Here is a 27,254-nt window from a genome sequence, read left to right as displayed (position 1 = left end):
CAAAGGCTCAGGATGCGTTTCGTTTTTCTGTCTGTGTTTGTATGCTTGGTGGAGGTTGCGCCTGGACTTCCAAACTTCGGAGTTTCTTTTTTTTTTAGGGCACTTAGTGTTCTATTCCCGTCCTCTGAACCCTTCAGAAAATAGATTTTGTATCCAGAATGGGTTGTTTTCCTGAATGAATCTAGAAGATGGTCGAATTGGTGTGTATGCCTCCAGATTTGAGAACGAAATCGTGCTTATTGCACGACTTATTATTCATAGCCTTCTGTACCCAATCACCCCTCGCTTTGAGCTTTGAACAAAGAATGTACAGAAATAGCATCAAGGATTCGAAGCTTCCCCGATTTTTAGACTATCATATGTGTACATTCAAAGATGATAAAGAGAGTGGTAGTGCCACTGTTGTTTGGATAATTCTCGGCTAATTCATCTAGCTCGACCCCTGTCACACGGTACGTCATTTTGAAGCTGTCACGAAGACTGACAACAAGATAACAAAGGCTCTACTTCCCAAGCACTCCAACCCACCACATCTCCATAAAGCGTCAGACGGATCTGACAGGCATACCCGCGAGATTATAATATCTCCACGATGCCTTCTCCAATCGTCAACACGACGATACAGTCGTGTGTGCTAAATGCGACGAGCAACATCATCGCGCAGTTCCTCACCGCATACAGAAGCAGCGTACGTCCTGATAGAGCTCACCCTCATCTTCGATCTATAGTGCTAATACATCGCAGGCATCATACACAATAAACTGGATACCTGTCCTGCAGTTCACACTCTTCAACGCGCTAAACTGTCCACCAAATTTCCTCTGGCAAGCTTCCCCCTCCCCTTCTCCCTCCCACACCAACAAGCAGAACCATCTAACAGCTCTCCCTCGCACAGGCAATCCTTCCTCGAATCCTCCTTTCCCTCAACCTACCTCGTCCCCTCCGACTCCGCCATCGCCGCCGCCGCCAAAAACGACGAAAAAGAGCTCGACCGCGAAGAATCCACCCACACACTCCTTGAATCCAAGCTCTCCATCCGCAACACGCTGATCAAATTCCTGCTCGACCAGACCATAGGCGCGACAGTCAACACACTGCTGTTCTCGCTGGTGTTTGCTGGGTTTAGAGGAGAGGGGTATAAGGAGGCGGTGGGGATTGCGGCGGAGGAGTTCTGGCCGTTGATGAGGGCTGGGTGGACGGTGTGGCCGTTGGTGAGCTTGCTGAATTATTCGGTCGTGAAGAGTGTGGAGGGGCGGGCGTTGGTGGGGAGTTTGGCGGGGATGGGGTGGGGGGTTTATTTGAGTTTGGTGCAGAGTTGAGGGTGGGTTTGGGGGATGATGGTGAGATTTATGGGATTGGGGATATGTCAGGGTATATCTGGATATGACAAGTTGGGGGGATATGTGCATGATACGTAGCACGAGGATACCTATATCGTGGTTTATCGCTCCGACGAAGGACGGTGCGAGGACGGTACGAGGACGGATAGATTTATCTGGCTATGTTAATGGAAGACGGACCACTTAGTGATGGAGGCCATGATAGATTGGTCCGACGAATACAAGCCCCATCAACCTCAGACCTAGGGCCATTTTCTTTTGAATTTCAAGATCTCAGCTAGAATTGATTTACTATCACCCCGCAAACGTTGCTCACAATCAAATGCCCAACACTCTTCCGCACCTGGAAGTCCAGACAAAGAAAGGCTATCCCACCATTTCATGACCCTACCAACAAAGACTCTCAGGCCATGAGCAATGCAAGCTTCATCCTCTTAAGCTTATACATATAAGTTCCAATCTTAATTCGAACTCAAACTTGCACGAGGGTAGTCCGCGCAGCAAAAAAATATCTATCAACAGCACCTCGCTAAGCTCTACCCAAAACAAAATAAGCATATCAACCATGTCAACCAGCACCAACCCCTCATCCTCCTCTGTCAACCACCAGCTCACCCACGCCTCCATCCTAGCCTACTACTCCCGCCTCGATACCCTCCTCAAAAACCTCGAGCGCGACATCACAGTCCTAGAATTCCAATTCCGCGCCGGACCATCCTACATCCCTCCCCCTCCTCCTCCCTCTCACCATGCATCTCCATCCGAATCCTTCCCCTCACCATCACTCTCAACATCAGCACAGCCACCAAGTACGCCATATCTACCATCTCTACCGAGCTTTCCACCTTTCCCACGCTTTCCGTTAGGGGGTAGCCAGGGAGAGGAAATCGGTAAGTTGAGTCAAATAATACACCCGCCTCCTCCGCCGATGTATGTCCCATCTATGCCGCTGATGCCGAGTATATACGTCCCTACTGGGGCGCAGATGAAGAGGAGTGTTGCGCAGGGAAGGGAGGAGCAGGCGAGCATGGGGAGTGAGAATGAGAATTATGATCCCTTGCGCAGCTTCAACCCGCAAAGAGGGAATGAAATGGAAAGAGACAGGCAGAGGGGATTGGATCGTAGCATACTTGATACCGATGAGCCTGAAGAGGAAGGAGGAGAAGGAGGAGATGAGAGAGGAGAGGAGAGGGGGAGTAGAGCGAGTAGTGCCAGTGTGGATAACCTGGAATTGTATGATCCGATGAATCCAATGTTGGATGATCATGCTGGGGATTCTAAGCCGTATGATTCGAAGAGGTTTTGAAGGGTGAGTGGTAACGTTGCTGCTTACGCAGGGAAAGACCCGTTCGAGGATGAGATTGGTTGGGAAGAGGAAAAGGGAGAGGGTGATGAAGATGGGGATGATGACCATTTTGCGGAGGATGGATATGAGGATCTGGGATTGGGGATTGATGGTGTTGAAGATAAGAATGGGCAGGGGTCGATACAAGCAGTGGTGGGTTCTAAGGGATCTGAGACTGGGCTAGGAATTCGGGAGATGGGACCTGGATATCAAACTCAAGTTAAGGACCAAGAACAATTGCTGCAACCGGGTATCTCATCCGAGGCGCGTCTTAAACAGAAAGACACAGACAGTGGACATGAGAGCGGAGACCAAAATCAGCAATCCCATGTCAGTTATATCTTGATTGAGGAAACAGAGGAAGAGAGAGATAAAAGGACAGAGTCCGAAGGGAATATCGAGGATGTGGCAAGAGAAGATATTGACCTGGATGATCAGGAAATGGAAATCGGCTACGAGAGTGAGGATCAAGATCAAAATTCCGTCAAGTTGAGTTCAGAAGCTAGGGAAGATAAGAATCGACAGACAGATTTGGTAAGTGACCAGATCGACATTGCGGTTGAGGATGAGATTGAAATTGAGCTTGCGGACTATGAAATGGAAATCGGGTACGAAAGTGACGAGCAATATCAAGACTCTGATATCTCGGGGAAAGGTGTCAGTGAAGAAAGAACTCAGACAGGGGAGGCAGTAGAAGATGGGATTGAATTTGAAGCTGAACCCGAGGAAGGTTTTGAGCTGAACGACCAGGAGATGGAGATCAATTACGAGACCGACGATCAAGAGCAGCACTCTCAAAAGACAAACGAGTCAAAAGACCACGAAGAACAAGATTCGCAAACAGAAATCGCTGAAGACGCGAGAAGTCCAGTCAACGCCACATCGCAACAATTCTGGTCCCAACTTGTCGACAGTGCGAGAACAACTTCTTTGTCCTCCAAAACCTCTAAACAGCGCCAAGAAAGAACTACCAAACAATTCGGGAGCGCATCACACCACGGGGAGGGTATCGGAAGGTACGCTAAACGTGTTGAAGAGCGCCTCGAGGTAAGCGGAGAAAGACTCGAGCTTCATACCGAAGCTCAAGAAGATAATCTAGAGACGTTATCGAGTCAGGCATACTCGCCGTTCACGAGATCTCCTGCACCAGAACTTCCAAGTCCCGTGCATGGCTTTGGACCTCAAATCCTGCCTGTTAAGGGCTCAGGATCTCTTGTCAAGCCTAGCAGGCCAATCTTTGAACCCGACGTGTTTCGAGGTTTCGGTTCATTGAACCAAGTTGTTAACCAGGCGAGTGAACAAGCCAAGAAACTTTTTCAGCTAAACCGAGCTCAAACCTTCCAGCCTGAGATCATGAAAGAGCAATTTGTGCGCATGAATGAAGTCCTCGGTCCAATAAGCGAGTTCGCTGCGAGTGTGCAGGCAGCTCAAAAGCAACTTGGCAGCGGCTCCCGTTTCACCGCGCCTATCGAGAGGGAGATAGATCATATGCTGGAAGATAGAACGTGGAGTGAGATGAAGCGCTTGAGGCAGGTAGCTTTGGGGAGGTTGGCAGATATGGATAAGGCGGAAGGGAAACCGGCGAGGAAAGGTGGGAGTTGGAGAGAGGAGTGGAAGGAAGCTTTGAGGACGAGGGATGGTGAAGGTGAGGCTGGGGGATTGGTGTATGTGCTGACGCGGATTTGGGTGGATGGGGATGGGAAAAGGAGTGAGGATGGGGTTGAGATTGAGGTCCCGATGTCGAGTGTTATAAGGGAGGTGACAGAGGGAGGGCAACCTAGGGTTACTGATCCAGTACAACTCGTTGAGTCGGACGCTGAGGCACAAACACATGGTAACCCAGGGAGTGCCAGATATTCATCTGATGAGAAGATGATTGAACTCTTTGGCGACGAACAAGAAATGGAGTGGGATGACAGTGGGGTTTGGGATGACTCTTCCGATGTTATTGATGAGTCCCTGGATCCCGAGATACAAGAGATAGGATACCTGAATACTGCGGTGCCAGGTGAATATAGAGGGATGAGTGACGAGGATGAAGAACAGCAAGATGAGGAAGAGCAGGATTACGGAGAAGAAGATGAAGATTTCTTGGATTCGGAGTAGATGTTGGGGATAGCTTGTTTGTACTTCTGCTTTTGTAGCGAAGAGCTTGGAGACGTAACCATTTCAAATGTTAAATTGTCTACTCCTAGCAAGATCAAGGTCCGTAACTCTCTGGCCTCTTGAGAACCGAAAAATGCTGCTGCAAGGACTTAACCACTTTGAACTTGCTGTGTGATTGGATTTGACTTTCGGAATTAACAGGATTTCCAAAACCTTTCAACAATGAAAACATTATGTGGAGCACTGTAATGATACAGGGCTGAGCAAGAGGTGCTGCCTCTTGGAGGAAATAATCGAAGTGAAGAAATTAGGGAGAACTGACCTCCCATACCGTGCTATTTTCGACCAATAATGAAAGGCATGAGACATATCGAAATGGACAATACAGCCCTCGAAAGAGGAGCAATAAAACTCAGATCAAAATCCGAACTCAAGAAGCACTTACTCGTCAAGTCACCCCATCTCTCTCCTTTCTCCATAATCTGGCTCCAAAAATGATAAATTCAACAATCCCATAACGGAGCACAGCTCCGCTCAGATCTCGATCAAAACAGAAGAATCCAACCTCGGCGGTAAAGAGAGTTTGCACTACTGAAGCACTCGCTAGGACAATAGTAAATAAGCATATTCTCCGCAAGTCTCTATTATTTTCGAACACGGTACGCTAGGTACGTGACGTCCTCTATGAAACGCCCGATATGATAGAAGTATTACTGGAATGATAGGATTGAGATGATAGGGTATCATGCTTCAGAAGAAGCAGAAATCAAAAAGGTGGGAGGGCTAATGGAGGGGAGGGTCCGCGAGAGTCCGCGAGTTGTTTATGACTTGCCTAATGTGGAAGCTAGGTGCGTGAATCTTTCAGTGGTCGCATCTCTGTACTTTCTACTGAACAAGCTGCATGTTTACCGGTTCGACTTGCTGGTTTCTGATGAAGGGTAGCGTCGAACTGAGAGGAGATGTGCTAAGACGTTGTTAGAGTTGACGCTGTGGCTTTCTTTCGCTGGTGTTGTTGCAAGCTGATTTTGGAGGTCTAGAAGTTGCCTCCGGAGCAGGTCCTGTGCAAGTGCTGGAGAATATGATGGCATTTCGATTTGCGAGTAGATGCTGTGGCCGAAAGATGCATATGACCTCCCTAGAGGAGTTACCTCTTACTCGTCCCCCGAGATCTTGGAGAAAGTCCGCTGGCAACTTCATCCGAGGAACAATTCAACAGTTATCATTCCCATTGAATTCCCTTTCCGTTCTGTTCTCGACAGAGATCGAGAACGCCTATTCGTTTTCCGTGCCACCGCACCGGTTCGAAGTGAAGATCCCGAGTTCCAGAACAAAGCATCGTCATTTCTGCTCCCCTCTTCGCTCTGAAGCAAGTCCCGAGCATCTGTCAGTCCAGATTCCCCGTTCCCATGTGTGTTTGACCGCCAGGACGAACTCGCAGAACCAACCTGCCGTAGAAATGATAATCAACGCCATCCTGCATCATCTCCCACCGTCATACCACCGCCTCGATATCGTGTTTACATAACGGCGACTTAGAAGGGGTTAAAGTGGGTCTAATCCCAACTTCCTCGGTCGCCTCCATCGACCCCTTCCCCGCATGTCGATCACTGCCGAAAGTTCATATGCGCCAACCCCAGAAGCAGAATAACCTTAAAGGCTAAACCCGCAAGCTGGCTTTGTGGCTTTCGAGATTGGACGAGTCGCGATAATGAACGCAAGTCATCGCGTGGGGTCATAGTTCGAAAGAGTGCTGTGGATGGCATGAGAAGGAGAACATGCGGATCGACACTGCCGATGATGGCGTTGGTGGCTGATCTTTGGGATGGGCTTGTCTCCGCCTTGAAGGATATCAACTTTCCTTTTGCGGAGAGCAAAGGTGGGCGTGTGCTGAGTTTGGCAGTGATAATTGATTCAAGGAGCAGTATTCCTGTAAATCACAGTCCTCGACAGAGCCTATTTTCAGCTCCTCGAAACAGAGTGTTGCCCTTCTACTAAACTCACCGGTCGTAGATTTCTGTGAAATTTTGCATTTCACCCCTTCTATCTGCGCTGATAGGCAGAACCTCAGACTGACCTCACGAGTGCAATCCTGGTTATGCAACGACCAGACGACCAGAAAAAGACGACCGCCTCAACACCAACTCCACATCCTCGGTACTTTTTTCAGCAAATTCCTCTGATTCGCCATTTTCATCCTGAAGGTCAAACGGGATTAAACTTGAGTTTGAACCCCGCCGGCAGTGTCGATCCCTAAGCTTTTGGCACCTCCACATTGCTCATCAGCCGCTGTGGTAGACGCTAGACTTGGGACTAATGACAATTGTTGTCTTGCCCATTCGTAGATGGCTTGGAAGTGGCACCAAGATTTCTTTGGTTCTTGTGCCTTCATACTGACCGACTCCACTTTTATATCGTGAGGTTCCTCGGTTTGTTGTCTGTCGGCCAATTGGGTGGTAGTGATCGTCATTGCTACTCTCCTGTTTCGCTGAATTCTTGTTGACTTGAGCTGAAGTGGATGCTCAGGGATTTCGAATTGTGGATACTTCGTGGGGATTTCGAGGTAAGATGCCGAGGGAAATTCCCTATTTCGTAGGTGGTACTTTCTCATTAGTTGTTTGTGGGGAAGCCTGTTTTCTTCGCCTTGTCGATATAAGACCACAGAAAATCCCCGGAGTTGATCCACACTATATTCATATAATCACTTCATCAAGAGTTCTTTGACTTCAACTTATCCATCATGAAGTACTCTCTTGCAACCATCGCCCTGGCGGCAGAGGCTGTCACTGCGTTCCCATTTGTTGCCATGCAACCAGGCGTCGACTCCAGTTTGCTCCGTGCTCGTCAACAATCTGGTGGTGGAAATCCAGGTGGTCCGGTGACTTGCCCATACAACCCTCCTTCTAAGCACGTCCCAGCAGCACCTGTCACGGCTCAGTTCCCATATAACAACGCCAAAAATGGACAGAAAGGAAACGAGAAGGGAGGATACCAAGTTCCGGCACCTGGCGATACCGCACATCAGTTCATCGCTCCCACATCATCTGACATCCGTGGGCCGTGCCCAGGGTTGAACGCCGCTGCCAACCACGGCTTTTTGGCCCGCGACGGAATTGTCACCTTCAATGAGCTTGTCGATGCTCAACAGAATCTGTACAATGTCGGCTACGATTTGGCTCAACTCCTGGCTGTTCTCGGCCTGACGCTCGCCGATGGCGACATCGTCACCAACAGACTTTCCATTGGATGCGATGCGACAAGCAGAACCTCATTCAACCCTCTTTTGACCGGCCCACAACCTGGTCTCAACGGCCACAATAAGTTTGAGGCTGACACTTCCCTCACCAGGAACGATTTCTTCCCAACTGGCAACAACTACGAGTTCAATGGCACCCTCTTTGCCATGATGACCGAGACCACTGGTGGTCTTTATAACCGTGACAACCTTGCGAAGTACCGTTTCGAGCGATATCAACAATCTCTCCGTGACAACAAGAACTTTTACTTCGGCCCCCTATCTCTCCTCCTTTACGGAGCTTCGTCGTTCTTGTACGAGTTGATGCCCTCAGGACCAGACTACATCCCAGACAAGGCCACCATCTCATCATTCTTCGGTGCTCAAGACAATGGTGACGGAACATATTCCTTCAACAACGCGGAGAAGATTCCCGACAACTGGTACAACCGTGTTGAGCCCTACTCCAACTCAGATGTCACTACTGAGATCCTTGCTCAATACCTCGAATACCCAGTACTGTTCGGTGGTGCCACCGGTAATGGAGGATTCAACCTCATCAACTTCAACGGCATCAAGGATGGCAAGCTCATTGCTACCCCTGATACGCCAACCGCAACTTGTCTTCTGTACCAACTTGCTACTGAGCGTGTTCCATCGTCGTTGAACGGTATCATCACTCCTACTGTTGAGACTCTCTCATTCGTCTTGGGCAAGCTCTCCCCAGCAATGAAGAATCTTGGTTGCCCAATTCCCCTGACATAAAGACATCGGAGGAACTATGGTCTGGATAAGGTCCACTTTGAGGAAGGTTGTCAAGTGCTGCGGCTCGCGCGCTGACCCGCATCCGGTGGCATGTTGCTGAGATTTTTGTTGTTTATTCATAGCGATTTCTGGGAATCTTTCGATGATGGATTGAAAACTTGTATATAGTTCGTTTCTCAACCTGGAATAGAAGTCTGCTGCACTTCCATCAATTTGGCCCACATCCTGTGATTTGACAAGTCGTGATTTGAACTCAGACAATATTTGCCAATTGGCTGTCATGGATGCCTTGCATCGTGTGGCTCCAGAGGCAGTATTGGACTCTGCGTAGGTTTGGCAATTGAATTCCATCGATAAATCATGTGAACCCTAAGCTTGTAGTACCTACATCATAGCAATGCCATATCGCTGTGGAGGATCTCTTGGGGAGCTCTTCGGGAGATCCCATTGTGCCTGTACCAATGGAAGACTACAATCACAAGAGAAGGAGCTTCGGCACGGAGATAGTGCCTTTTCATACGCTGCGATATCGAGAGCGAATTTGATGAAGCTATTGATGAAGCTATCGAAGTTCGATGTTGATACGAGTCGAAGTGTTTGATATCACAGCAAGCACGTGCAAAATCTATTTTTACCTCATCCCTCCACCAATCAATCTCGCTTCTCTCATCCCTGCTCCGTACAGTACCCAGATCTAACCTCAACTTCTCACCGATCACCAGGATACACTCGGCACAATAATCAGCAGCCTCCTGCGCGTGACACCTTGGTGGCGTCTGGGTGTACTCGATACGGTAACGATTATGATACCGGTAAGTAGGTAAGGGGCGGGTAGATTGTTGTTTCTTTTCGACTGTTTGAATTGATTTTGCGTTGTGATTGTTCGCTGGTCTCGTTTGTCAATTAATCTTTAAGGCTGAACGTACTGGTACAACACGGCTTCGGGTGACTGTGTTATCACTGACCAGTTGAGCCGTAAATGCCTCATTCTATACCGAGATGGGTACTCCCTCTTTCTACACTTTATCTTCGGGAGCTAGCAGTGTCACGGTAAGCTGCATTTACCTCTTCCAAGCTCAGACGGATTACATGCTGATTCTTGCTGGATACCTACCCAGGATGATTATCCATTGACGCCTTCCACCCCATCGCTTCACGATACAGCGAAGTCCTCATTTCATATCAGTGACATTGGGTCTTTCGCGGAGAGCTTGCAAGATGTAATTTCCTCTCTTCTTTCTATTCCAGTGCCCTATTCACACTCCACGCAGGCAGCAAATCAAGCCTTCCCCAACCGTGGCCGTTCCCGCTACCACACCGTGAACGTCTGTCTCATCCGCTGGGCGGAGGACACCCTGAATATCAAGCCGGAGCTCGACGCTCTGCACGACACCTTCTGCCAACTCTACGGCTTCAACACCGAAATATGGCTCATCCCATCCTCCGCCTCCCAAATTCAACTAACGTCCATGACATGCACTTTTCTTCAGAAATTCGACGAGGGAGGCAATCTGTTTGTTGTCTACTATGGCGGACATGGGACTATTAATTCTGCAAGGCAGAACATGTGGTGGTGTTCCCGGGAGCGCGATTCACCATTCGTGGATTGGAGTGCCATCCAGACATTATTCGGGAGCGCGAGGAGTGATGTGTTGATCTTACTTGATTGTTGTGCGGCTGCTAGTTCGGCTGCTGGGATGGGGCCAGGGACTATGGAAGCCATTGCTGCCTGTGGATGGGAAACTAGAGCGCCGCCTCCGGGACAGTATTCATTCACGAATACTCTGATTGAGGTGCTTGAAGAGTGGTCAAGTAAACCTTCATTCTCGGCGGCCATGTTGCATACGGAGGTGTTGTTTGTGTTGAAGCAGAAGAGGCCGGAGAGAGGGAGGGATGGGAGGTTGTTGGAATGGTGTGCTACGCCTGTGCATTGGGTTTACACTGGAGACCCAAAGGCGAGGGGAATTGAGATTGCAAGTTTGAGGGGAGATAGGGAAGAATTGGGCGGTAAGTTGGTTGGGAAAGGAAAGGAGAAGGAGAAGGATAGAGGTGCTGTGGGAGGAGGTGTGAGGAGCACGGCGTGGGTGGATGCTATGGATTTGGACGATGAAGACGTTTTGGTCAATCCGTTGACTGATGTCAAGCCAAATGGAGAGTATAGAGTTCCGCATGTCCTGATCTCAATTGCTCTTGAGGGAGATCAGGGGACGTTGGACGCGGCGAGTTGTAGGCGATGGTTAGGAGGTCAGTATTTGTGTCCATTCCCACCCATTACGAGCTATGTTTTCCCCATCTCTCTTCTACCCTCAAGCACAAGCTAAAAACTCTCCAGAATTCCCTGCCCTCGCAAAATACGCCACTGTCGAAGGGGTCTACAAATCCTACTCCACCCTCCTAACCCTCTCCGTCCCACTCACAGTCTGGGATCTCCTCCCGAATGACCCAGCATGCTCCTTCATCGGATACATCACAACACCCAACAAACACCGACCTGCCATGCGATCAGGCATCAACTCGCCTTACGGAAGAGGATCGTTTTCTTCGATGTATAATCGACCAATGTTGGGCAGACCGCGGAAAGCTGATGGGAAGTTGAGGAGTGCGGATAGTTCGTATGGGTCGGATGGCGGGGAGAGTAGTGGGAGTGAAGGGGAGGGAGATGAGGAGTGGGTTGGGTATGTACTATCATCACCCCATAATTTTCTTTCTCATATTCAAATCGCGCTATTTGGAAAGAAATAAAAGCTAACTCAAGATCCAACAGCAATGAAGCCCGTCCATACTGGCACCCCATGCGCCCCACCCGCCTCCACGACATATCAGACCATTCCGAAGAAGACGAGGGCGACGATTGCGCTCTTTCAGATAGCCCATCACCATCCTTATCATCCATTAAAACCATCTCCAGTTTCAACTCCAAATCCAGCTCTGCTTTCAGGTCAAGCTCACTTCCCCGAGCATCTGGACCAAGCACCGCTTCTCATCTTGGAGTCGAGACGGGCGGAGTCTCGCTCATTTCATCTATGCTGCAAGATCAAAAGCTAGTCGAGGATGAAGTGCCGACCAAACCAATTGATATTGATGTGAAGGGGAAGGGAAAGGCACAAAAGATCAAGTGGAGATATAGATCCCCAGAACAACTTGCTCTTACTCCTGCGGCGGCAAGGAGGAATCTGTTGTTGGGTGAGGAGTGGAGAGAAGTATGGATGGACTCAAGAAGACGGGACGGTGAGCTGGAAAGAGTTGGGAGAGGTGAGGAGAGGAGGGATGACACTGCAAGTCGGCGGTCGAGGTCTGTTTGAAGCGAGGGACTGAGAGTCGAAATGTATCCGGAGACAAGGAGTCTGGAGGGGACTAATGTTATATCTTCCTGGAGTTGAGTGAATCAGCATATTCACTTGGGCCCTAGTTCTGCTTGGGATGGCGTTATGAAATACGAGTTCACGGTCTCCAAACTGTAGAGCGTACGGTTGAGGAACTTACCGAAATCTTTAGAGATTAGTCTTCTCATTTACTTACATTCACATCGACTTGTGTGCACGATGTACTCTGTTCCATCAAGCAGGATGTGCTGTGTTTTCGTTTCCCCTCGTCTCCTCATCCTCGCTTATTGTTCCTCTCCGAAATAGGCGACCTCAGTTCATTACCTCCTCACCTCTACCAGGAAAACCAACGAACGACCTTACACGATCCACTCACCTTCGAAGACAAGAGCTGGTACCAAAAATATCCTCGAATTCACTTACCACTCCAAAATTCTCAGGCCGAAAATTACCTGCACAATGACTCCACCTGCGTCCATAGATATACCTCCCCTTTCTTTGTTCACTGCGTCATCTACTACACGACACGACATATCCCCGACAGATCGAGATCAGTCTTTTACTCGGGCTTGGAACAGAGAGGCAAGACAGTTTCATCGGCGGTATCAAGAGACACGGAGACAGAGACTGAAAGGCAGAGACGGAGAGATGGACCTGGAAATGGGGAGAGCAAGAGATAAAGGTGGAGGGCAAGCCATTGTGTATCATGCCACTTGCTCTTCTCGAGACGGTATGAATAGACAGGGAGCTGGGCTAGGCTCTGGACTAGGAGGACGTTCTCACCCACATTCTGATTTTCAATTTCCTGCACGTTCTCGATCTCGGTCACACTCGCGCTCGCGCTCAAGAACTCGGTCTTCGTTTCCAGATCAAGGGCAAGACCAACAAAATGAGCAATTGGATGAGGAATTTGATGAAGAGAATGTGGAAGAGCAAGAGCAAGAGGAAACTCGATCTCAATTGGGACGAAAGTGGAATCAATGGGCGGCAGCCGACAACAGCGATACAGAGAGTACGAATACGGATGATAGCTCGTCCGCTGGGCTGGGGATCAACTTCTATGATCATATGGGTGTTGGGAGGAGAAGTGTTGTGTTTGAAAGTGTTAAGACGAGGGATTTGGAAGAGATGCTTGTGTATGAACGAGGAGGAGAGCATGATGAGGAGGCAGAGGGATGGAATGAAGAAAGCGAAGACGAAGAGATTGGATACGAAGCACTTGAGGTTCTTTACCAACAAGGAAATCCAGTTGGAAACCCAAATTACAAGAACACATACGCTGAGCAGCTCACCAGTAATGGACACACGCTCCGAGCACAGTATCAACAACAAGAGCTGCAAACGCCGTCTATCTCATCCCTCTACGACAAGACGCCGAGACCATTCCAAGCTTCCCCTCAACCCCTAAAGTCGCCAGACACTAACATCGAACTGCTCACACCGAAACTGCTTGCACCCATTCAAGATTCAGACTGGGACCACGATGCGCCACTCGATCTGATAGACAAGTACCTGGAGCACAATTACCGCGAGCAGGCTGAGACGTTCGTCAGGATCGCGAGTCGAGAGACGCCTGTTCGTGCATTGTTTAGTACGAGCAGAGCTGCTAGTAGCAGTGCCGGTTCCGGATCACAGCCAGGATCTCGCTCTCACTCCGGGAATAATCGTGAGAACCGGAGGAGGTCTGTGTTGGGATTAAGTGCCAGTGCAAGTGGTGACATTGAAGGTGACGGTGATGCTGACAATGACATTGGAGTTGGGCTGGGATTGGGGCTTGGTCTTGGCATAGCCACAGTGGATGAAGCACCTGCACGTCCAGTGGCTAAATCGGCTGAAATGCCCGTAGTGGATCCGCCCAGCCAGTCGCCGAGCCCTGAAGGTGCCGCAGCCGGGTCGTCCAACACGAGGACCAACGACGACGAAACGTCGCCCTCTCCCTCTGTCGCTCTCATCGTCTTCGAAGATCAAATTGAACAACAGAAGGAGAACGAAAGCCCCTCCGAGCATCACTTGTTGAATCTGCAGTTTCGAAACGGTCAGAAGTCGACTCTGACTCGCAGTACAAGCAGCTCATCCAGTCTCTCGATTCCGGTCCAGCCAGCATCTAAGATCCAACGAGCAAGCAACCTCAGAGCACAAAGAACAGGAAGCGGATCCAGTCCCTCAGTCTCTCTGCCTTCCAGATCACCCTCTTCTCCCTCGACGCTCGGCACAAGTCCACTCACCCTCCGCCATTCCGGAAGTACACTGCGCATCCCTCTGCACCTCACCTCGAAATCAACGATCGTAAAGCGCTCTTCTCGACCTCTGACCTCCTCCACGACAGCCACAAGTGCCACACCTACATCGAAGTCCCGCCCCTCGAGTCAGATTGCCCGCGGACCCGAATACTTCACCCACGAAGAACGACTGTACATAGCGAAACTTGTGCACGTTGAGGCGAGAAGTTGCGAGAGACATACGAATTGTAAGGATTGTATTGATACAGAGTACGCGTACTACGAGAACAAGTTTTTGCCACGCAATATGGATCCAGAGCAGAGACAGAAGATTATTAACAATAATCGGTCGTTGAGGAATATCAAGAATGTAGGTTTATTTTGTTACATTTCCTTCCTGTCCCAGCGACTTGGATCTCAGACCCTAGCACCTGGAAGTCATGCAGGCCGGAGCTTAAGCTTATTTTTAGGGTATCGATCAGTACTAACCATTCAATAGGAACTGGAGAGCCTCGCCGAACATGGAGCTATCAGCGATGAGGTCTACGACACCATCATGGCTGCTTTACCTGCAGAGTCCTCCCTAGGTGGATCTGCTCACAGCAACCCTACGCCTGTCCAAGCACAAGCACAAGCACAAGCTCCCGCTCCAGCCCAGGCACCTACCAATGCTTTCAACAACATGCGTCTCAATGACCCTCCTCCACCAGCATATACCACACCCGCTGCTCCCTCTCTACCAAACCGGGCGCCTTCTGCTGCCCCTGCGAAGCCTGAAATCGCTCGTGCTACGGCGTTGTACAGATATGCAGAGCCAGATGACTGTACCTTTGAGCCCGGTGACCAGATCGCCGTACACGAGTACATGAAGTAAGTTTCCATTTCCCCCTTTTGCAACTTCAAAATAAGGGCTAACACCCTCCAGCAACGACTGGTGGCTCGGCCGCAACCTCCGCACCGGGAAAGAAGGCGTCTTCCCCGTAAACTACGTCCAAGTCATCCCCTCCCAACCCCAAGGACCACCCAGCATGCACGGCGCCTACGGCAACGAGAAAGCCAACTACAACAACGCATATCCAGGCCAGTATCAACCACAGCAACAAGGTCCTCCCCCTCCAGGCCCAAGCAACCCATATGACAGCTCCGTCCCACCTATGGCTATTGCTGAGGAACCAAGTAAGCCTGGTAAGGGTCAGGAGATGGGCAAGAAGTTTGGGAGGAAGCTTGGGAATGCGGCGATTTTTGGTGCCGGTGCTACGATTGGTGGGAATATTGTTAATAGCATCTTTTAGGAGTTGTCTACTGTTTGGTTTCTCAAGAGGTTGGGCGTATTGTTCAGCGCGATGGGATGCTGAAGTGGTTGGTATGATGGATATGATGAGGAAATGAAGCTTGTGCATTGCTTGCTTTGTTTCTTTCACGAGAGAATCTCGTTCGGGCGTTTTGGATGGCGCGTTTGTGATTTGCTTTTACATTGCATGGCTCTAAGGAGCACGCTTCGCATGAGTAGGAGACAAGTACCTCGGATAACGCGCTATTTGGAACTCCTCGATAATGACGTTCTTTTGGAATTCAGATGTGGCATCCTCAATTTAGGAGGCTTCGAGTTGCATACTGCTGAAGCGCAATTCAAGAGTGATTCGAATCGTCGGGAAAGTCAAATGTTCATAGATAATGAATGCATTTCCATCTACATTGTGACTTCTTGTTCTGAATTGCACTGTAAGATCTCTGAATTTAAGGGATGATTGGCCAATCACATTCAGTTCTTACCCTAAATGTCCAAGGACCTAAAGAATACCTGAGGGTAGGTAGACGACGATGTTCCCCTGCTTGGCAGAGTCCACATGTCAGAACTTTAATAAAATTCCCATCCCATGGACAAGAACGAACTTGGCGCTTCTTAATTACTGAAAATCTGCATATCACCAAAATTACCATTTCACTGGACAGACAGATAGACAGCCTAATGTACCCCGGTATCTCAACAAGAAGTGCAGTGGAAGGGCAATCACGTGCCAATGGAAAACATGGAACCCTCCTTTTCGGCGTTAAGAATCGAGTTAAAGTTTGAGGGAAAGTGTCGACGTCAGGATCTACCCCGCAGACCCCTCTTCCGTTAGAAAAAGCTTCTTCTTCTCGACCACCTCACCTCACCTCTCTTTTCAATTCAACGTGAATTCAAGACGTCAACTATCTCATGAACAGCAGGCTCTTGTTTCGAACTGCATTTCCAAGATCGACATTCTCAACAGCTCAATTGACCAGAGCTTTACCAACAACAGTAACAGCAACAAGAAGGCTTAGAGCCTCATCTGTACAATCTCAGTTCGGCAAAAGAAGATTTTCGACATCAATAGAAAGACAAGTCAAAATGGCTCAAGTCCAGGGACAACACGGTCATAGTGCGGCATGCTGTAGTATCCCTCCTATTGTTGCGAAGGGGTATGAGGAGAAGGGGAAGTATGAGACGATTGGGGGGTTGAAGACTTGTGAGCCTGTTTTTTTTTCTTCTTCTCATCTTCATGTCTTTGATTTCTGAATGAAACTTTTTTCGAGTTGAAGAGAAGAATTGAGGTTGGATTTGAGAAACAGGAATGCTGATACTCTTGATGATAGATGTCACTGGATCGGGCAATGCTTCGAAGGGATTGCTGTATATCTATGATGTGAGTGTAACACTTCTCCACTATGAATTCCACCGCGTCTTGATTCACCTATCACTGACTCCCATCCCATGTCATTAATTCCAAAACGCTCTCAGAAATGAATTAGCCACTGACCTGACCCTCACAACTAGATCTTCGGCTACTTCCCACAGTCAATCCAAGGTGCTGATATCCTCGCTACTAGCGATAAGGATAATCAGTATCAAGTTTTCATCCCTGATTGGTTTGAAGGCAAGCCTGCTGATATCTCATGGTAAGTTCTCCTCCTTAACAAATATGTTCATCTCCTTTTCCGGGTGACAGATCCTCACAAACCAAAAGAGTAAGAAAACTTATGAGATTTGAATAGGTATCCACCCGACAACGAAGAGAAGGGAAAGAAACTTGGCAACTTCTTCCAGGTATGTCATTTCCCTTTTTAGTAAATTTTAACGAAGACGACAATACTGACCAATCCCCCAGACCACCGGTGCACCCCCCACAACCGCCTCCAAAGTCCCCACCATAATCGAAGCCCTCACCAAAGCCTACCCCAGCATCAAAACCTGGGGCGTAATCGGTTTCTGCTGGGGCGGCAAAATCGTCTCCCTCACCACCTCCACACCATCCACGCCCTTCAAAGCAGCCGCCGAATGCCACCCCGCAATGGTCGACCCTTCCGAAGCGTCAGGCATCAAGATCCCATTGTGTATGCTAGCCAGCAAGGACGAGCCTAAGGAGGATGTCGAGAAGTTCGAGAAGAATTTGAAGGGCGAGAAGCATGTGGAGATCTTTGCGGATCAGGTTCATGGGTGGATGGCTGCGAGGGCGGATTTGGAGGATGAGAGGGTTAAGAGTGAGTATGAGCGGGGGTATAAGACTTTGTTGGAGTTCTTTGCGAAGCATATGTGAGTGGTAAGCTCGAGGCTGAAGTTACTGCTCTGCCTTGGTTTGCTTGGCGGCAACTCGTCAGAGACTGATGCGGGTACAGACATGAGGGTGGTGCGAAGCTTTAGGTGTGTTTGTTCTGATATGATCCGTAAATGGGGGATGAAAGGCCTGGTAGCTAAACTCACTTTTCACAATTACCTAGAAAAACACTACAATACAGCAATTCCTTTCTTGACTCGTTCACTCAAGCACTCACGCACTCACCAAAAGATAGCTGGTGAACACTGGCACCGTGGGAAGGCAACACATGCCTCTTTAAATCACAAGAGTGAAAGTCTCGGAAGCAACAGAAGCAATGTCAGCGCCACTTCAACCAACTATCGTATCTCATGAACGTAGACCTTATATCTTTCGTCGCGTTTCTCATTCTATTTCTCATATTCCTCCACATCCGCACACTCCCTTAAACACTGGCCGATACTTGCGGGTTGAAGTAAACCGTCATAATACCCTCAACACCAAGAGTCTTCACACCAGCCTATTCATCATCACAAGTTAGCACTTATTATCTAAAATCTCCCCTTTCCCGTCTCTCTCCCTCTATTTGCTTGTGCCATCCGGCCCTGACTATATCTCCGACACAGATTTCCTTAGATCTGCCCTCTCCCCCTCCTCAACCAAACCACCATCCCTTCCCACTGCCATTCTCCTCGCTCCCTCAAAACCCCAACATAAACAGAAGCAAACCCAGTCAACTCACCTTCAACTCCTTATGCGCCTCACACGCCTCATCATAAAACTTCATGTCCTCCAAACTCCCAAACTCACTCTTCGCAATCAGCGTGTAGCCTTGGGATCTCACGTCATCGTGTGCGGGCCCGGCTTCGAGGGAGAGGATGTAGGGGGATCCGTCCTGTTTTGTGGGAGAGATTAGACTTGATGGTTTTTAAGTTTGAAGTAGGTAGGAGGGGACGGAGAGGGAGAGCCGGAGGGAGGGATTGGGTAAGAGGAAGGGAATGGGGAAGGAGAAGGGGAGGAGAAGGGAAGGGAGAGGAGGGAGATAGGAATTACCTTCTTCGCAGTCTGGCTGAGAATTTTATATAATCCCAAGAGCTTCTGCTGGTTCTCCTTGGAGGGGATCTTGAACATTGTAACGCGGATGGTTTTGCCTGCCATTTTTGCGGTATTTCCTTCCCTAAACCTAGAGGCAAATCTCGATGATCTCGTTGTTTGATTTTGGTTGTGTATTTGAAAGTCCGGTACGATACACTGCAGGAGCTGGTACGAATTGAGAAGTACTGCTTGTATTATCTGATACGGAGAAACTTTACAAGAAGAGAAGAAGGAGAAGGAGAAGGAGAGAATCGGAATCGGAGAAATTGGAAAGTCTAATGTGTTTGGCGTTCCACGCAAGACTTTAGATGGGACAAGGTATTTCTCCGTGTCCAGGTGGAGGGAAGCTTAGAAATGAGGGGTCGGATAAGGGCGGAATGGCGGGGTCAAAGTCAGGGGTGCGGAACTGGCCGCGGGGAATGGAGAATATTAGGTACCCCACTATTGACTTGGATCGGGACTTTCGGATGTGTAGGTTTATCGTGGGCAAGAAGCAAAGTAAATATGAAATATACAGGAATTGCTGAGATGATAAGAATCGCTTCTTTACAGGATTCGTTTTTACGGGAAATGTTTTGATATTCGTAAATTTGATTAGTCGGTGGTGTATCCACCTACTTGGGCAATTCTACCCCGCCAGGTTGAAGTTTACTCCAATTTTCCACCACACCTTTCTCAATATCAGGGATTGGTCCCATCGGTGTGATGGCTTTGGGGTTGATATCTCCATGACTCTTTGTATACTATTAAATCCGATTAGCACCCTCCAATTCGTAAAAGCTCGTCCAATTCAAAGAAACAGTAGAAGAAATACTCACATTCTCCTTAATATGCTTAAAATCCGTCGTCTCCCTAAACCCCTCCACATTCCAATACAAATTGCTCAACCACGCATTCAGCACCGGATAATCATGTCTAATAGTCCCCAAATTACACTTAAAATGCTGCACATACACCACGTCGAACCTCACCACTGTAGGATACAACCTCAAATCCAACTCTGTCAACCTCTCGCCCAATACATACGGTCCACCATTCTCATGAATGATCTTCTCGAGCCGGTTTAGAGCTTGGAAAACAGGAACGACGTTCTCATCATACGTTTCCTGATCTGGTGCGAACCCTGCTTTGTAGACTCCAGAATTGAGATCCGCTTGCATCCACGCCCCAATCTCGTCGATCTTTCCTCTCAAGTCCTCGGGATATAAATCCAACTCTTTGTATTTCCCATCTAGCATCGAATTCCACCCCTCATTCCAATTCCTCAACATCTCCAAACTCTCATTATTAACCAAGCAATCATTCTTTGTATCCCAGAGTACAGGCACGCTGTACCGGCCCTTGTAGTCTGGTTTGTCTCGGAAATAGATACTGTGCATGTATGGGCTGTTGAAGAGATGGTCGGGCGTGGAGCCTGAGTACGGTTCTGATTCAGAGGGGAATTTCCAGCCGGGATAGCCTGTTGAGTCGCCTTTTGGGTAGGGTTTGACGATTGAGATGGGGATGGCGGTGGTGAGGCCTTTGAGGTGGCGGATTAGGTTTACGCGGTGCGCGAAGGGGCAGAAGAGGCCTACGATGTAGTTAGAATTGTAACTTTGGGAAGGTGCTGGGAGAGAGGGGGAGACACAGACCAATGTAGAGGTGGTAGCGGCCTGCTTCTGGGGGAAATGGTCCTCCGTCGGAGATTTGGCCGTGCCAGGCTCCGTCTTTGAATGTTGATTCTGGAGGTGATTTTGAAGCCATGTTGAGGTGTTGTTGAATCTGCGAGATCCGGCTCATAGACTACTGCGGGGTTTCATTCGAGTGTGGTGGGGGAACTGCTGGATATACAATATCTCCTGTCAGATGTAGGAAACTGCGGGGTCGCCGAAGCTCCGTGAAGTAGCCTTGCATGCGCGGCTAGGAGTCAGCCTTCCCTGCACGTTATTGTGCCATTGCTTGCAAAAAGGTGGAAAATGACATAACATATCGAGAAAGATATGTTTCAAGGATTAGCATGATTCGTAATTGTAGTTTCCAAATCAAGTCGGATGGCCGATCGCAAAGTGGATTGATCAGGGTGGTGGATTCGCTTATTTCTTGATCAACAAACAAACAATGTTACTCTGGGAGAGAGGTTGCCGGAGGTACGATTTGTGACTTAAATCATGTACACAGCATATCATACCTCTGCGGAATACTTCTCATTGTTCGAATGCAACAGATGTGTTTCAGCAGCGACTTTTTGTTCTGCGACTGGGAGTTTGTGATCCTGGCTCATCGTGATCCTGGCTCATTGTGATCTTGGTACACTTGGTAAGATTGGGTATCAGGCTAGCACCAAATTCAAAAATGTTTTGCAAAGTGAACTCTTGAGAAAGCGTATTTGACTATCTTTTCCTATATGCCAAGGCTTCCACAAGGCTCTGTCTTGACCATCTTCAACTCTCTCATTCTCAACTATAGTCACCTCGCATTCGTTGCCAACCACTCTCAATATTGCCCACTCGAGTTGCGATAACAACACCTAGATAATTTATCACGATTTGAATACTCGAAGAGTATATTATACTGATCAAGATGTGTACGTTTCCCTTATTCTGATTTGGTGGGGCTAATAGCTGACCCCATAATTAGCCTCTCCTGATCTTATTCTTCTTGCTCTGGAGAAAGAGCGTCAAAACTTGATCAAAGCGATACAAGAAAGTAACAAGAGTGGTAAGATTACGTCGCCATGCAATCTTCATTAAAGACTCTTCTTGCTAATCATATCAACAAGCTGTGGCAGCCACTGCAGAATATCAGAAAGCCATCACCCAAAAGCATTCTGCTTTCAGTGACACGAGTCGCAAGTGTTCGTCCTATCTCTCTGGAACTACCAGAACCTCAGTTGACAAATATTGCAGACCGCAGATGGGTTGACCGACAAGCACGAAAACTCGATGCAAGACTCGACAAGAAACGCAAGCAGATGGAGAGGAACAAAAAGACGATGGGGTTGAGGAAGAACGTACTCATGGCAGAGATTGAAAGTCGTGAGTTTGAACCTCAATTTTCTTCTCAGGTGGTTTAATTTTGTTGAACAAAGGCTGACCCTGATTCAGTTCATGCTAAGATTGCCCAAGCCGAAATTGAGCGAATAATCAAAATCACAGAGGCAACCAAGCAACTCGAGGAAGTCGAAGAAAGAGCCAGGGAGACCAAGTTGGAAACCACAATTCGATTAGCTAGATCTCGGGCTCCATCTCCTGAGCCACAACATTCGACTTCAAACACGATCAGATCGAACCGAGTCGTACCATCTCCATTGCCTACCGAAGCTAAACACCAAATACCATGCCGTGCCGAATCTTCTCAACGAGTAAGACAATTGTGCAGCAACACCCTTTCAACCTCTACTGCGAACCTTCCCGAGAGAATCTGCTCCAAACCTTCATATAGAAAGATAATCTGGAAAGTCACCTACAAAACCGACTCTCCCCGTCCTTTGCCGTTCAATACCGCTATCCAACGCCCCAATCCGAAACCTATCGGCGAGAAGAACAATCGCATAGGAAAGAGGCAAAATAATATTAATCCATCTTCTAAATACATTTCTGAAGAATACGACCATTCAGAGGTGTTCGAGGAGCCTGATAACCCTGCTGATGAGGATTATGATCCCGAGATTGAGGATTAGAGAAGTTTCATCTGGGGGTTGAGGGGTGGATCTTGTGGAGATTGAAAAGACATTTGGGATATATGTGGACTTGGGAGGGAGGATTGAGGATATGGGTTATATGCTTGAGGATGGTTTTTACGAGGCGCAGTGAGGGGAAATTTTAAGGGGTATTGGAAAGGAGGGGTTAAGGACTGAGAAAGGAGCACGCACGAAGGAAATGGATCTAATTTGTGGTAGCTGGAACAAATATAAGGCGTGAATGGGTTAATGACTTATTCCATCACAATTCCTAATCTTGAAAGTTTTCAAACTAAAGGTATTGTGATTTTCATTTTCTCTGACTCTAGAAATTGTGTCAGGAACGATATGTCCTCCATTCGACTAAATCCGGAGACGATACATGCGATACAAGAACACTATTATAGGAACCAAATTTTACATCAGTGATGGTTTTAGACTTCTACTACCACACTCAAAATTCTACAAGCTTGAGCTGAAAGTGGCCTGTTTTCTCCATCTCAGCCAAGGTAAACACACCACGCTCGCTTAGTCCTGATACTGCTGCCAACTCAGAGACTTCGAATTCATGTTACAAAGGCTCCTCGACATATATAAATGCGTCCAATTTACAATATTACAATCTGAGATGTACATGAAAATGCTGCGGATACGATGAATGGCCAAGGTAAGCAGAACTGTTCCATGGCTTGCACGGCACAAATGATGAATTCAAACTCGAACTAAACGGACGAACGGACTTTGCATTCTCTTATCGCAAAGCTGTGGAGACCATCGATTATCCAACGTAAAAAATCAACGAAAGGGCACATATGAAGCTCGTCAAAGCACTTTCCAGCATCTCCAAATAGCTGCAACTATACAACATCCTCCAAATCAAACACCATCATAGCCTGTGTTTTCTCTCTCCAAACTCACCGCATTGTCTAATCTCCTCGAGCCTCTTGTATAAATGTGATTCGCCCTCTCAAGTCCATAGAATCCAACGCAAAACACGTTCCTCTCAGGCTCAGACGCATCCACATTCACTGTCTCCCAATCTCAATTTAACTTACATACTCACGCGCAACGATTGGTCTCGAGAATGGACGTCCAGCAATCATCGGTACGATCTTCTTCGGTTTCTCAGGTGCGTAAGCCTTGGCGGTAATGTCATCGAGCACTTCTTGACTGTACTCGTAGTTTGGGTAGTTGTTTGCCCAGGATGGGCGGGAGTGGGAATGGTCGTCTGGGATTGGGAAACTTTCATCGTCGAGTTGAAGATCGAGGTCCACACCCAGTCTAGTTCGCTGGCGTGAGCCGGCATCGATGTAGCCCTGATTGCGGTTTTGTAGTTCTTGATCCTCCATGCGAATGAAACTCTCGGTACCCGGCTCCATTTCCCAGTGCCAATCGTCGACTTTTTCCTTGTAACGAGATTCTCGTGATGATGGCCGCGGCTCAACGTTACCGTCGAACTTTCGCACCAGATTTCTCTGTGGCCCAGTCCTATACTGGCCGTCCATCTGTATCGAATTTCCTCTCATGACAAATTCGTCCCGAGGTTCATGTTGAATAGCGTGCAGATTGGTGTCATGTCTTCCATCCTCAGAAAAGTCTTTGTCCACGTAACCAGGTATAGGAATTCGGTTTTCCCAATCGATTGACTGAGTCGGAACCTTGTACCATCCAGCAGCAACCTGGGTGGAAACCAGAGCAATAACCTTAAGCCTTGGAGGTTTAAGTCCAGCCTCCAATTTGAACGCATTTTGGACGCGGTATGTGGCTTCGTGATCTTTGAAGATGGAGTAATCCATGTTGCCTGATTTCCAGCGGATGAGGAGTTCGACGGGTGACCAATCACGCCAATTCATGTAATCTGACTGTGTCACGTTGTTAAATCGCCAGTACTTAAGTTTGAGTGTGCCGCGAAGAGGGCGCTGGGGCTCACCTCCTTTTGGATCTCCATCTCCAAATGCTGGATCCGCTGTTTGTGTACATTCCTCAACTCTCGATACCACTCCTTCTGCTCCATCGCAAGCTCAGTATGACGATTTCGAGCAGATTCTGACCCAAAAGAGAGTGAGTCCCATTCCGTGTAGAGTTGATGCTCGATGTTGGCCACTTGAAGTGTGAGCTCATAATTGGCTTTCCTGGCAGCTTTCAGACGTTGTTGGAGGGAGTTGAGCCTTTTTGCTGGCATTCTGTTAGACGGTGTGAAAGATTGGCTTGGCATATTTGCAAGTGTTGAGGGTTGCGTACAGTCAGGGTCCAAGCGACTCAGATTTGTGACCGGAGGTAGCTGAATTGGAGCGTAATCGACTTCTTCGGAACTGCTGGAACGATCTAAAACGTCTCTGGTGGTGGTGTTTAAACGAAAAGGTGCCATTACTGGTAACATATTTGAGATTTTATGGTGCGTAGCAGAGGAAAGTTGAGTTATAGAAGTATTTTGAAAGTGGGACCCAAGAGCCCTTAGACAATTGACTGTTGACCAGACCTGATCGCTATTGAGACAAGAAGTGACAATCAAATGGGAGAGGTCTAAAAAGTACAAGTTTACCAGTATTCACCAGAATATTTACTTTTTGCGTTGGTCAGTTAGAGTTTCCAAGCATTCTCAGTGAGAGAATCAGTAGACTTTAGATATTTCCAAGCGGTGAGGAGTCGGATGCTGCTACTCAGTAGTCTTGATACCGCTTCTTGACCAAATTCATATGGCAAATGGCAGTCCTTCAGTCCCTCTGCTAAAGACAGACGTTCCACAGTTCCCACCAATTCAATTCATGGGAGGATTATGCACGTCTTGGCATGGGTTGATTAGTAAACAATTAAGCGAGGTTTCAGAATATTATATTCAAAGCCTGGACTTCACGAACATAAATAAAAAGGAGCCAAAGAATTAGGATAAATCTGAATAGCTCTTTTGGATGAACGAATAGTACACCAGTGTGGAAAAGGGCACCACTTAAAGCCAGAGGTCAGGCTGGGAGTAATAACTCACAGCGGTTCTCCCAAATAGAAAATAAGTGCCAAGAGTCTTTGAAAGAATTTTTCTGAGAGGCCCTAATCTGTTCTTTCACCAAGAATGGTTGAGGTAGCTACCAGCCCGAACTTTATCAACTTGAACCGCACAAACAATCTCTATCATTACTCGTATGCTAAGAATTATGCGTACGCAGCCCAGGCTATCAAGTGCCTTCCTTCGTAGAAAATATGCTCTCAAAGTTCATTACATCCACCACAACCACAGCAGGTCTCCTTCTTGACCGTCTTTCCCTTGCTGCCTCCCTTCCTCGTGATCTCGTTCTCCATCGCAACTTCAGCCTTGCCACTGTCTTTGACATCAAGACTCTTGTCGAACTGCTCAGCGAACTCGTTGTCCTTCTTAACTTTGATGCGTTTCTTCTCGATCTCCTTTTCGGACTCAAGGTCAAAATTGAATGAGGTTAGGGCGTCGTGGATGGCACTCTATGAGGGCCCAGAGAAGTCAGCCGTGATTTAGAGGAGGTGTGGAACAGCAGCATGTAGCCTGAAGATGAAGAAAGAGACGAAATGTTCTACGCACCATGTTATCACTGGCGTAAGCACTAGAGAGTTGATTGAGGGAGTCGTTGAGTCTTTGAGAATTCGGAGTGGGCTTTGCGTGAGCAGTAACGTCCTCCTTCTTCACCTTGAACTGAAAATTTTTCCGTGAGGTAGCTGTTCCTATCATGTCAGTAAACGTCTTTTATATTCGAGGGTGGTGCTACATACACATTTCAATTGTAATCCTATTGTTTGGCTTGAATGTAGTGAGGTTTACTTCGTTGCTCTGCAAATTCGATGTGGTGCGAGGTAGTTTGTGTGTGGATGTGGAGGAAGCACGAAGAAGTTTATTGAGGCAAACCTAGGTACGGGTTTTGAAGACGCGCCAAGCTATCTTATTGACAATAAAGTCGTGATATAAACATGCAGCCTTGCAGCCTGGCAAGATTAGGCCGCTCATTATCCCACCATATCACTTGACGAACCAGGTTGAACAAGTGAATTCAATATACAACTGTTCGAATCAAGCACCATACGAGTTCAGTCATTCAATCTCTGATCATTCAAGCCAATGCCAGATTTTCAGACATCTGCAGAAACGAGTAGCACGTGACCGAGCTTCCCGACATTGAGCACATGACGCTACCGCTGCTGATTGAGCAGATTGTTAAACACGATCAGATTCAGGCTTATTAAGAAAGCTCAAAGGGGTCTTCGGTCATATTGACGAGCTTCGTTACTAGTAGGAGCCTTGGTATCCTGACGAGCATTCTGGTTTCGTACACGGCTTGCGAAGTTAATACTGGGAGGTGGACAGGATGTAAAAACTGTAAGGTCATAGTGAGAGAAGAAAGAAGGATGTGCCTTAGCTTCACAGTCAAAAAGTGACCTTTTACTTGGAAGAAGAGAATGACAGAAAAGAAAGGATGATGTCGCTTCTCAACATTAAATTTACTAGATAGTTGGCAACAAGCTTCTAGATGTATTCACGAGCTTAAGCGACCCCGCATTGTCCGAGGCAGGGGCTTTAGCGACATCCTTCTTTACTTCGCCCCACTTACATCAACAAACAATCGGCAACAACTTTCGCTATGTAAACAGCTATCT

General features: G+C 48.0%; 11 protein-coding genes across 11 annotated transcripts; 7 read left to right on the top strand and 4 right to left on the bottom strand.

Annotated features, from left to right (window-relative positions):
* Positions 1 to 592: 592 nt before the first annotated feature.
* ONS95_002690 (uncharacterized protein) lies at positions 593 to 1,319 on the top strand (the record flags this gene model as incomplete). The annotated part of the gene is made up of 3 exons (XM_058495961.1): positions 593 to 688; positions 745 to 824; positions 896 to 1,319. 3 exons carry the CDS (start codon positions 593 to 595, stop codon positions 1,317 to 1,319), a joined length of 600 nt encoding a protein of 199 aa, XP_058354690.1.
* Positions 1,320 to 2,880: 1,561 nt separating this feature from the next.
* ONS95_002689 (uncharacterized protein) lies at positions 2,881 to 4,791 on the top strand (the record flags this gene model as incomplete). The annotated part of the gene is made up of 1 exon (XM_058495960.1): positions 2,881 to 4,791. One exon carries the CDS (start codon positions 2,881 to 2,883, stop codon positions 4,789 to 4,791), a length of 1,911 nt encoding a protein of 636 aa, XP_058354689.1.
* A 2,737-nt stretch (positions 4,792 to 7,528) lies between these two features.
* ONS95_002688 (uncharacterized protein) lies at positions 7,529 to 8,788 on the top strand (the record flags this gene model as incomplete). Its single annotated transcript, XM_058495959.1, has 1 exon — positions 7,529 to 8,788. One exon carries the CDS (start codon positions 7,529 to 7,531, stop codon positions 8,786 to 8,788), a length of 1,260 nt encoding a protein of 419 aa, XP_058354688.1.
* A 999-nt stretch (positions 8,789 to 9,787) lies between these two features.
* ONS95_002687 (uncharacterized protein) lies at positions 9,788 to 12,090 on the top strand (the record flags this gene model as incomplete). Its single annotated transcript, XM_058495958.1, has 5 exons — positions 9,788 to 9,838; positions 9,907 to 10,008; positions 10,060 to 11,032; positions 11,121 to 11,463; positions 11,553 to 12,090. 5 exons carry the CDS (start codon positions 9,788 to 9,790, stop codon positions 12,088 to 12,090), a joined length of 2,007 nt encoding a protein of 668 aa, XP_058354687.1.
* A 480-nt stretch (positions 12,091 to 12,570) lies between these two features.
* On the top strand, positions 12,571 to 15,622 carry ONS95_002686 (uncharacterized protein; the record flags this gene model as incomplete). The annotated part of the gene is made up of 3 exons (XM_058495957.1): positions 12,571 to 14,700; positions 14,830 to 15,200; positions 15,256 to 15,622. 3 exons carry the CDS (start codon positions 12,571 to 12,573, stop codon positions 15,620 to 15,622), a joined length of 2,868 nt encoding a protein of 955 aa, XP_058354686.1.
* Positions 15,623 to 16,704: 1,082 nt separating this feature from the next.
* ONS95_002685 (uncharacterized protein) lies at positions 16,705 to 17,890 on the top strand (the record flags this gene model as incomplete). The annotated part of the gene is made up of 5 exons (XM_058495956.1): positions 16,705 to 16,822; positions 16,950 to 16,999; positions 17,131 to 17,252; positions 17,349 to 17,400; positions 17,462 to 17,890. The coding sequence occupies 5 exons, from the start codon at positions 16,705 to 16,707 to the stop codon at positions 17,888 to 17,890; spliced, it is 771 nt and encodes a 256-aa protein (XP_058354685.1).
* A 158-nt stretch (positions 17,891 to 18,048) lies between these two features.
* ONS95_002684 (uncharacterized protein) lies at positions 18,049 to 19,457 on the bottom strand. Its single transcript, XM_058495955.1, has 2 exons — positions 18,941 to 19,457; positions 18,049 to 18,782 (listed from the first exon to the last, which is right to left on the bottom strand). The coding sequence occupies exons 1-2, from the start codon at positions 19,043 to 19,045 to the stop codon at positions 18,621 to 18,623; spliced, it is 267 nt and encodes an 88-aa protein (XP_058354684.1). The 5' UTR covers positions 19,046 to 19,457; the 3' UTR covers positions 18,049 to 18,620.
* Positions 19,458 to 20,979, bottom strand: ONS95_002683 (uncharacterized protein). Its single transcript, XM_058495954.1, has 3 exons — positions 20,614 to 20,979; positions 19,801 to 20,552; positions 19,458 to 19,725 (listed from the first exon to the last, which is right to left on the bottom strand). Exons 1-3 carry the CDS (start codon positions 20,759 to 20,761, stop codon positions 19,597 to 19,599), a joined length of 1,029 nt encoding a protein of 342 aa, XP_058354683.1. The 5' UTR covers positions 20,762 to 20,979; the 3' UTR covers positions 19,458 to 19,596.
* Positions 20,980 to 21,695: 716 nt separating this feature from the next.
* ONS95_002682 (uncharacterized protein) lies at positions 21,696 to 22,640 on the top strand (the record flags this gene model as incomplete). Its single annotated transcript, XM_058495953.1, has 2 exons — positions 21,696 to 21,996; positions 22,066 to 22,640. 2 exons carry the CDS (start codon positions 21,696 to 21,698, stop codon positions 22,638 to 22,640), a joined length of 876 nt encoding a protein of 291 aa, XP_058354682.1.
* Positions 22,641 to 23,686: 1,046 nt separating this feature from the next.
* ONS95_002681 (uncharacterized protein) lies at positions 23,687 to 25,094 on the bottom strand (the record flags this gene model as incomplete). The annotated part of the gene is made up of 2 exons (XM_058495952.1): positions 24,571 to 25,094; positions 23,687 to 24,502 (listed from the first exon to the last, which is right to left on the bottom strand). Exons 1-2 carry the CDS (start codon positions 25,018 to 25,020, stop codon positions 23,687 to 23,689), a joined length of 1,266 nt encoding a protein of 421 aa, XP_058354681.1. The 5' UTR covers positions 25,021 to 25,094.
* Positions 25,095 to 25,681: 587 nt separating this feature from the next.
* On the bottom strand, positions 25,682 to 26,542 carry ONS95_002680 (uncharacterized protein). Its single transcript, XM_058495951.1, has 3 exons — positions 26,376 to 26,542; positions 26,188 to 26,321; positions 25,682 to 26,090 (listed from the first exon to the last, which is right to left on the bottom strand). Exons 1-3 carry the CDS (start codon positions 26,377 to 26,379, stop codon positions 25,842 to 25,844), a joined length of 387 nt encoding a protein of 128 aa, XP_058354680.1. The 5' UTR covers positions 26,380 to 26,542; the 3' UTR covers positions 25,682 to 25,841.
* Between the last annotated feature and the right edge of the window lie 712 nt (positions 26,543 to 27,254).

This window comes from Cadophora gregata (assembly GCF_030347475.1).
Source record: "Cadophora gregata isolate MNR1 chromosome Unknown scaffold_11, whole genome shotgun sequence".
NCBI classification, from domain to species: Eukaryota; Fungi; Ascomycota; class Leotiomycetes; order Helotiales; family Ploettnerulaceae; genus Cadophora; species Cadophora gregata.
This window is presented reverse-complemented; position numbering and strand designations above follow the sequence as displayed.

Coding starts and splice junctions, on each gene's coding strand:
- ONS95_002680 (XM_058495951.1), bottom strand. Junction 26,091..26,187: donor CTTACGCCAGTGATAACATG/GTGCGTAGAACA, acceptor GGGCCCTCATAG/AGTGCCATCCACGACGCCCT.
- ONS95_002683 (XM_058495954.1), bottom strand. CDS start 20,761: ATGAGCCGGATCTCGCAGATTCAACAACACCTCAACATGGCTTCAAAA. Junction 20,553..20,613: donor CCGCTACCACCTCTACATTG/GTCTGTGTCTCC, acceptor ACTACATCGTAG/GCCTCTTCTGCCCCTTCGCG. Junction 19,726..19,800: donor TTAAGCATATTAAGGAGAAT/GTGAGTATTTCT, acceptor CGGATTTAATAG/TATACAAAGAGTCATGGAGA.
- ONS95_002684 (XM_058495955.1), bottom strand. CDS start 19,045: ATGGCAGGCAAAACCATCCGCGTTACAATGTTCAAGATCCCCTCCAAG. Junction 18,783..18,940: donor TCAGCCAGACTGCGAAGAAG/GTAATTCCTATC, acceptor CCCACAAAACAG/GACGGATCCCCCTACATCCT.